The following is an 8,521-nucleotide window of genomic DNA, read 5'->3' on the forward strand; positions in this document are numbered from 1 at the left end:
GCGGGGACACGGAGCGACCCCCAATCGTGGGGACACAGAGGGGACACCCCAAAGTGGACGGACACAGAGGGGACACCCTGAAAAGGGAGGGACACAGAGGGGACACCCCAAAGTGGAGGGACACAGAGGGGACTCCCTGAAAAGGGAGGGACACAGAGGGGACACCCCAAAGTGGAGGGACACAGAGGGGACCCACTGAAATGGGAGGGACACTGAGGAACCTCCCTCCTCATGGGGACACAGAGGGGACCCCCTGAAAAGTTGAGGGACGCAGAGGAGGCCCCGCTCATGAGAACACAAAGGGGAGCCCCCAAAGTGGAGGGACACGGAGGAGCCCCCTCTGCTCATGGGGACACAGAGGGGACCCCCTGAAAAGAGAGGGACATGGAGGAGCCCCCCTGCTCATGGGGTGACAGAGGGGACCCCCCAAAGTGGAGGGGCAGGAAGGAGCCCCCCCTTGCTCATGGGGACACAGAGGAGCCCCTGCTCATGGGAACAGAGAGGGGATCCCCCAAAGTAGAGGCACGGAGGAGACTCCCTGCTCATGGGGGGACACAGAAGGGACCCCCTGAAGTCATGGAGGAGCCCTCCCGCTGCTCATGGGGACACCGAGGGTCATGGAGGAGGCCTCGCTGCTCATGGGGACACAGAGGGGAGTCCCCAAAGTGGAGGGACACTGAGGAGCCCCCCTTGCCCACGGGGACACAGAGGGGACCCCCTGAAAAGAGAGGGACACGGAGGAGCCCCCCCGCCCACAGAGAACCCCCCCAGAAAAGGGAGGACCCCCCTGGGCCATCTCCAGCCAGCAAGGGACACGCAGCCAGCGAGGGGATAAACAATTTATTTCCTGCAAAAAAACCCAATAAATTACCACCCCCCTCCACCCTCCCGCTGCCACGCGGGCCCCAAGCACGGCGCGATGAGTGGGGGGATCCATTGCTGGGAGGGGGGCACAGGAAGGGTTCGGTGCCCGGTGGGAGCCCCGGCGTGCCCGGCGGTGCCCGCGGATGCTCGGGCTCAGGGCGGCCGGGGGTGCGGGCAGTGCCGCGCCGCCTCCCGCACCAGCCGCGCCTCGCGGGCCGTCCAGGGCCGGGCGTAGCCGTCGGGGGGCAGCAGGACGCGGTTCAGGGTGTGCTCGTGGTTCACGTGGCGCAGCGCCATCAGCACGTACTCGGCTCCCTCGAGCAGCGCGGGGCAGCCGCAGGTGCTGGGCACCCACAGGTACTCCCGGGCCACCAGCGGGAAGCGCTGCCGGTACCGCGCCTCCACCGCCACCTCGTAGCGCGTCTCCCGCCCCACCAAGCGCCGAGCCAGGATCCGCCCGCGGAACACTGCGGGGGGAGGATGGGGCAGCCTGAGCGCCTTCCTGGCCCTGGCATCGCCCTGAGCCCTTTCACACCCTCTGGCATCACCCTGAGCGCTTTCCTGCCCCTGGCATCGCCCTGAGCCCTTTCACACCCTCTGGCATCGCCCTGAGCCCTTTCCTGGCCCTGGCATCACCCTGAGCCCTTTGTTGTCCCTGGCGTCACCCTGAGTGCCTTCCTGTCCCTGGCATCGCCCTGAGCCCTTTCCTGGCCCTGGCATCACCCTGAGCCCTTTGTTGTCCCTGGCGTCACCCTGAGTGCCTTCCTGTCCCTGGCATCACCCTGAGCCCTTTCCTGGCCCTGGCATCACTCTGAGCTCTTTCCCACCCATGGCATCATCCTGAGCCTTTCCTGGCCCTGGCATCACCTCAAGCTCCTTCCCATCCCTCTCATCATCCCTGGCATCGTTCTGAGCCCCTTTCCGTCCCCGCATCGCCTCTGGCATCACCCTGAGCACATTCCTGTCCCCAGCACTGCCCTCAGTATCACCCTGAGCTCCTTCCCGCTCCTGGCAATGTCCTCGGCCCTGTCCCTGGCGATGTCCTTGTCCCTGTCCCGCCCCCGGGACCCTCCCGAGCCGCTCCCGGCCCGGCTCTCACCGAAGTCGCTCTGGCAGAAGTGCCGGATGCGCTGCGAGCGCCCCTTGGGCGGGCGGCACCTCCCGCAGCGCCCTGCGGGGATAAAACTGCAGCAATTTAGGGGCAAAGGGGACTCCTGACCCCCAAAATCCCCCTCACACACCCTTGGGAGAGGAGGCTGAGAGTCCACACCCCAGAGAGGTCACACGGGGCTCCTGAGAGCCCTGGCGAGGGATTTTAGGGTCCTTTTTAGGGTATCCCCCCACCATGGCAGCCCAGGATGCTCCAGCAGGGGCCTGGGGGTGCCGTGGGGACCCCCGAGGATGTACCTGCGGTATCCCCATCCTGGCTGCGGCCCGGCGGGCTCCTCGGCGGTGGCTCCGTGGCCAAGCCCCGGGGCCGTGGGGGCTCCGGGGGCTGCGGGGGCTCCGGGGGCGGGGGGCTGCCGGCCCCGCGGGGCTGCGGCTGCCGCAGGGCGCTCGTGTCCCCGCGGCCGAGCTGCGGGTGCCCGCGGGGCAGCCAGAACTGGTACTCGATGCCGGGGTTGGGCTCCTGCAGCAGCACCTGGAGGGGATGGGGGGACACGAGCGGGGCTGGGAGGGGCGGTGGGAACGGGGGCGGCTGCTGTCCCCAGCGCCGTGTCCGTCTGTCCTCACCATCACGTGCAGGTCCTCGAGGGTGGGTCCGGGCGCCTCCAGGCTCTCGGTGCCGTCGGGGGCCCGGTTGTAGGTCAGGAGGGTCCCGGCGGCCTCGTAGGGCCCCGGCCATGCGATGGCCCAGTCGCCGTTGAGGACGTAGCGGCCGTCGCTCGCCATCAGCGCTGCGGGACGGAGCGGCTCCGCTCAACCGAGCCCCGCACGGCCCCCGGGACCCCCGGCCCGCTCCCCTCCGGAGGCCTCTCCCGTGGGCCGGGAGCCGCGCTCGGGGCTCCGGCAATCCGCGTTCCTGCCGGATCTTGGCTCCGAGCCCGAGCCGCAGCCCAAGCCGGGTGTGCAGAGCCAGCCCCGAGCCCCCCCAAAGCCCGGCCGGGAGGGGGGAAGGGGCTCCGGCTGCATGGGAACGGGGAAAGGGGACGGGGGTGGGGATGGAGGTCCCTGTCCCGGTGCTCCAGCCCCGCGCTGGCTCCTTCCCAAAACGCGGCCGCGGCCTCTGGAAAATTGCCCCGAGCGCTTGGGAGTTCAGTGACCCCGCGATGCTCAAAACAGCATCCGAGGGAGGGAGCGGCGCGGCACGACAAGGGACAAACAAGGGACAAACATGGAGCAGCGCGGCGTGACACGGCCACCCCTGCCCTGCCCTGCCCTGCCCTGCCCTGCCCGCACACACAGCTGGCACCAGCCTGGGCCAACTGGGAGGCACTGGGAGGGACTGGGAGGGACAGGGATGGGGGCAGTTCGGGTCCTACCCAGGTAATTGCGGCTCTTGTCCGTTACTTTGATGTTGGTGGCCCCAGCCGGGATCTTGGTGACGTTCACATACCCCAAATATCCTGGGGGGGGGGATGGAGGGGGGGGCAGAGTCAGGGCAGAGCTTGGGCAGGGCCCAGGGGGCACCACGGGGGGACAGAGAGGGAGGGGACGGGCACAGAGGGGACCCGGGGCTGGGGCATTGACCCAGCTGGGCCCCACGTGCTGGGACATCAGGGACATGTGGGGACAGGGACTCTGGACACCGCTGGGGACATCACAGACCCCCCACAGGCCAGGAGTGACCCCTCTGCAATGAGTTAACCCCCCCAAGTGAAGGGACACCCTCGGGATGGGGGACAGGGATGGGACAATGGGGCACCCAGGCCACGCCTTGGGGACACGGGTGGGGACAGGAGGACAGGGGAGCCAAGAGCCAAAGCATTCACCCATGGAGGGGGCCGGGGCAATGGTTCATTCACCGGAGGAGGGGTCGGAGCCCTGGAACAGCCGGTGCACCAGCACACACGAGCCGTGGCCGCTGCCGCAGTGCCCGCAGGCGTCGGGGCCCGAGCCCAGGATCCCGTCACAGCCCACGCTCTGTGGGGAGCGCAGACCCCCCCTCAGCGCGGGGGTCGGGCCTGGGGGGTCCCGAGGGGGGTCCCAGTCCCGTTCACACCCACCAGGCAGCGCCCGCCGACGCACAGGTCCGGGGAGCCGGGGCTGCAGCGCGTCCCGTCCAGCACCCGGCCGAAGCTGTAGTAGAAATTGTGTCCCTCGGCCAGGCAGTTGAGGTCGCAGAGGTTTGGGGCTGCCGGAGCAGGGTGGGAAGGGGTTGGGGTGATGCCGGGGACGGCCGGGATGCCCCGGTGGTGCCGTCAGCACGGCGGGACTCACCTCCGTGGAAGGGCACCCAGCGGTAGCGGGCGGAGGTGCCCAGCACGGGCCGGTTGTCGTAGAGCGAGCACTGCATGGCCCGGAAGGGCACGGAACCGGCGGGGCAGCCCTGTGGGAGCACCGGGATGGAGCGGCCACGGGCACCGGGGACAGCCCCGTGGGTGCCGCGGCACTCACCTGGAGCTGGCAGAGCCGGTACTGCCGCGGGTCCCCCGGGCACGGCTGCTCCTCGCTGCTCCTGCGGGCACAGGGACAGCAGTGTCCCACACAGGGAACCCCCAGCTCCAAGGCTGCGATGCCACCGAGCCACCACAGGGATGGTGGCACCCTGGTCCCACACAGGGAACCCCCAGCTCCAAGGCTGCGATGCCACCGAGCCACCACAGGGATGGTGGCACCCTGGTGGCACCAGGCCGAGGTGGTGGCAAGGCCTTGGGTGCCACATGGGGGGGTTTGGGAGCTGAGGGGGGGTCAGTGCTGCCCCGTCCCCCACTCACCGCAGGCACCGCCGGCTGCGCAGGGCGACCCCGTCCCCACAGGAGCTGGAGCAGGAGCTCCAGGGTCCCCAGGACCCCCAGGTCCCCTGGGGCCGAGCAGGGGCTGGGGGCTCGGGGACCCTCTCTGGTGTCCCCAGGGCTGGGTCCTGCGTGAGGAAGGTGATGGTGAGCGCTGGGGTGGGATGAAGGAGCCCAGGGGGTGCCATAGACCCCCTCAGGTGCCCCCCAGCCCCCTCACCTGCGCCGTGCCCACCAGGCTGAGCCAGGCCAGCAGCAGCAGCCGCCAGCACCTGCGGGGCAGAGAGAGAGCCCTGAGCCCGGGGACAGGGGGGTGGCACCGGGCTGTCCCCCTGCCCAGCATGGCCACCAAGGTGGGGACACCACCGAGACACCCCCAGGACCACAGAGAGGGGATGGGGGTGAGGGGGGCAAAGCCAGACCCCAGGGAGGTGATGTGGGGTCTGGTGCCACCAGCGGGGACAGGCGGGTGGGGGACACGGGGTGAGTGATGCTGGGTGGTGACACGGGGTGGGTGACACGGGGTGAGTGACACAGGGTGAGGGGTGACACGGGGTGGTGACATCAGGTGGTGACACGGGGTGGGAGATGACACGGGGTGGGCGACACAGGGTGGATAGTGACACAGGGTGGATGGTGACACGGGGTGGGTGACACGGGGTGGGTGACACGGTGGATGGTGACACGGGGTGGGTGACACAGGGTGGATGGTGACACGGGGTGGGTGACACGGGGTGGGTGACACAGGGTGGTTGACACAGGGTGGATGGTGACACGGGGTGGGTGACACGGGGTGGGTGACACGGGGTGGGTGACACAGGGTGGGTGACACAGGGTGGATGGTGACACGGGGTGGGTGACACGGGGTGGATGGTGACACGGGGTGGGTGACACGGGGTGGGTGACACGGTGGATGGTGACACGGGGTGGGTGACACAGGGTGGATGGTGACACGGGGTGGGTGACACGGGGTGGGTGACACAGGGTGGTTGACACAGGGTGGATGGTGACACGGGGTGGGTGACACGGGGTGGGTGACACGGGGTGGGTGACACAGGGTGGGTGACACGGTGGATGGTGACACGGGGTGGGTGACACGGGGTGGGTGACACAGGGTGGGTGACACAGGGTGGATGGTGACACGGGGTGGGTGACACGGGGTGGGTGACACGGGGTGGGTGACACAGGGTGGATGGTGACACGGGGTGGGTGACACGGGGTGGGTGACACAGGGTGGATGGTGACACGGGGTGGGTGACACGGGGTGGGTGACACAGGGTGGATGGTGACGCGGGGTGTCCCCCCCACGTGCCCACGCAGCCCCGGCACGGGCGACGGTCCCGCCGCCCCCAGGGCCCCGCGGCGGGCGCCGGGCCGGGATCGCTGCCTGCCGGGGCAGGACCAGACCTGCTCGCCGGGGCTCCCGCGTCGCTCCCCGATCCGGATCCGGCCCCGCCGTGGGGCGAGCGGGGTGGGGGGCAGCGAGAGGCCCCCACAGCGCCCGATCCTGCAGCCCCCCAAGAGCGCCCTGCCCGGGGCTGAGGGAGGTGCCAGGAGGGTGCGGGGGGTGCGGGGGTCCCATCCCCGTGTCGGGGAATCTCCCGGTTGGGCCGGTTCCGTCCCCTCGCGGGCAGCCCCCGGCACCCCCCGGCTGTGGGTGCCCCCAGCAGGACAGGGGAAGGGCCGGGGGGGTCGCGCTGCCGCCTCTCCAGGGGGGTGTTTGTATCGTCCGGACCCCGCCGAAGGTCGGGCGATGCCCGGTGGGTGATGCCCAAACCCCGCTCTAGCGCGGGGGCACCGCGTGCCTCAGTTTCCCCGCAGGAGCTGCGGGAAGGCGCGGAGTCTCGGGACAAGGGGGGTCCGCGAGGGTTAAAGCACAAACCAGGAGCTTACCCGGCAGCGTGGGGGTCCGAGCCGCCCCCACGGCCCCTCCCGGCCATGCCGCCCCTCGTCGGCCGCGTCGCGGCGGCTCCGTCCCGGCTCGGCGTGCCGGCGGCGGGGAGCGGGGGGGACCCGGGGCCAGCGGGCATCGCCTGCGCAGCTCCGGGGGGGCCGGACGAGGCTTCCCCCCCCACCACACACACACACCCTCCCCGTTCGCCTGCCGTCCCTCCCCGCCGCGTTATTAATATCCAGCCCCAAAGGTGCGCCCAGCCCTCCCCGGCCGCCCGTTAACCCTTGGGGGCCCGGAGCTCCGGCGGTCGGGGTGGGGGGGTGGTGGCGTCCTGGGGCCTGTAAAACAACATCAGCGCCCCCCGGGACCCCCCCAGCCCCAGCGGAGGAGGGGAGGAGGCGCCAGGAGCTCCCTGCACAGTCGGATCCCGATCCGGGACCCTCCGGTGCTGCTCATCCCCGAGGGCCGGGACCCCCGCGGGGGTCTCCGCTTTGTGATCGGGGTTTGGGCTGGGAAGGAACAGAGCGGTGGGTGTGGGTGCGGGGGGAGCACACAGCACCCCTGGCCGCCAGGGACACCCGCACCCGGAGCTGAAGGGGTTACAGTGTCCGGTGTCCCTCGGGGTGTCCCCGGTGCCGCGCAGAGCGGGCGGGATGGAGCCGGGGAGCGCAGGGGCTGAGCCCCCCCCGGGCTGGTACCTCCGGGATGAAGGCAGCGGGACGCTCTACAAGCGGGGACGGCTCCTGGGAGAGGTAAATCCCCTGAACTGCCCCCCCTGAGCTGCCCCCAGCGCCCCCTCCCCGCTGGGCACCATGGGGGGATCACACACCCGCACCCCCCGAGGGTCCCGATCCATCTGGGAAAGGGGAAACTGAGGCACGGTGCTGAGCCCCAGCAGCTCCGGTCCCTGGGGCTCCGAGCCCCACACTTGGGTGGGCACCCCAAGCCCACGGGGTCACTCGCAGGGCACCTTCGGCCGCTGCTACCAGGTGACAGAGGTGACAAGTGGCCGGCGCTACGCGGCGAAGGTGATCCCGAGAGCCCGGCTGGCTGCCGCGGGCGTGGGGGACAGGGTGAGTGCGGGGGGATACTGCCCGGGGAGAGGGGACAGTGCCCAGGGAGAGGGGACAATGCCCGGGGACACTGCCCGGGGAGAGGGGACAGTGCCCGGGTGTCCCCGCACAGCCTCTCCTGTGCCCCTCCCCGGGTGTCTGGGTGTGTTCCCATCCCCGCGGGTTTGTGTCGGGGGTCCGCGAGGGTCCCTGAGGGTCCCCCCGGGGCTGCCGGGCTGCTGTCGGTGCAGGTGGAGCGGGAGCGGGAGCTGCAGTGTCGCCTGCGCCACCCGCACATCGTGCGCCTGCACGGGCACTTCGCCGACGGCGGGCACCTCTACCTGCTGCTGGAGCTGTGCAGCCGGGGGGTGAGACCTGCGCCCCGAAACCGGGCTCCTGCACCCCGAAACCGAGCTTTTGAACCCCGAAACCGAGCCCTTCAACCCTGAAATTCTGCACCTCAAAACTGAGTTCCTACACCCCAAAACTGAGCCCTTGAACCGCGAAATTCTGCACCCCAAATCGGAGCCCTCGAACCCCAAAACTGAGCCTAAACACCCCAAAACTGAGCCCCCTCAGGCCGAGGCTTCAGCAGGGCCCTGCCTGGTGCCTTGCTCTGTCCCCAGGGCCCCCTCGCTCTGTCCCTGTCACTTTGTCCTCGTCCCATTTCATTGTCTCCATCCCTCGTCACTGTCCCAGCCACTGTCACTCTGTCCCCAGTCTCTCCTCAGTGTCCTCAGCTGCTGTCCCTCTGTCCCAGTCCCTGTCACTTCATCCCCAGTTCCCCTCCATTGTCCCCAGTCCCTCCTCAGTGT

The 8,521-nt window shown here is 70.0% G+C and overlaps 1 protein-coding gene across 1 annotated transcript; it reads right to left on the reverse strand.

Moving 5' to 3' along the window:
* Positions 1–879: 879 nt before the first annotated feature.
* Positions 880–6,700, reverse strand: ADAMTSL5 (ADAMTS like 5). The gene is made up of 12 exons (XM_058821202.1): positions 6,654–6,700; positions 4,981–5,032; positions 4,743–4,888; positions 4,423–4,483; positions 4,246–4,354; positions 4,032–4,159; positions 3,831–3,948; positions 3,348–3,431; positions 2,599–2,762; positions 2,272–2,506; positions 1,964–2,035; positions 880–1,331 (listed from the first exon to the last, which is right to left on the reverse strand). Exons 1-12 carry the CDS (start codon positions 6,698–6,700, stop codon positions 1,018–1,020), a joined length of 1,530 nt encoding a protein of 509 aa, XP_058677185.1. The 3' UTR covers positions 880–1,017.
* Positions 6,701–8,521: the final 1,821 nt, after the last annotated feature.

Source organism: Ammospiza caudacuta, chromosome 28 (genome assembly GCF_027887145.1).
Source record: "Ammospiza caudacuta isolate bAmmCau1 chromosome 28, bAmmCau1.pri, whole genome shotgun sequence".
NCBI classification, from domain to species: domain Eukaryota; kingdom Metazoa; phylum Chordata; class Aves; order Passeriformes; family Passerellidae; genus Ammospiza; species Ammospiza caudacuta.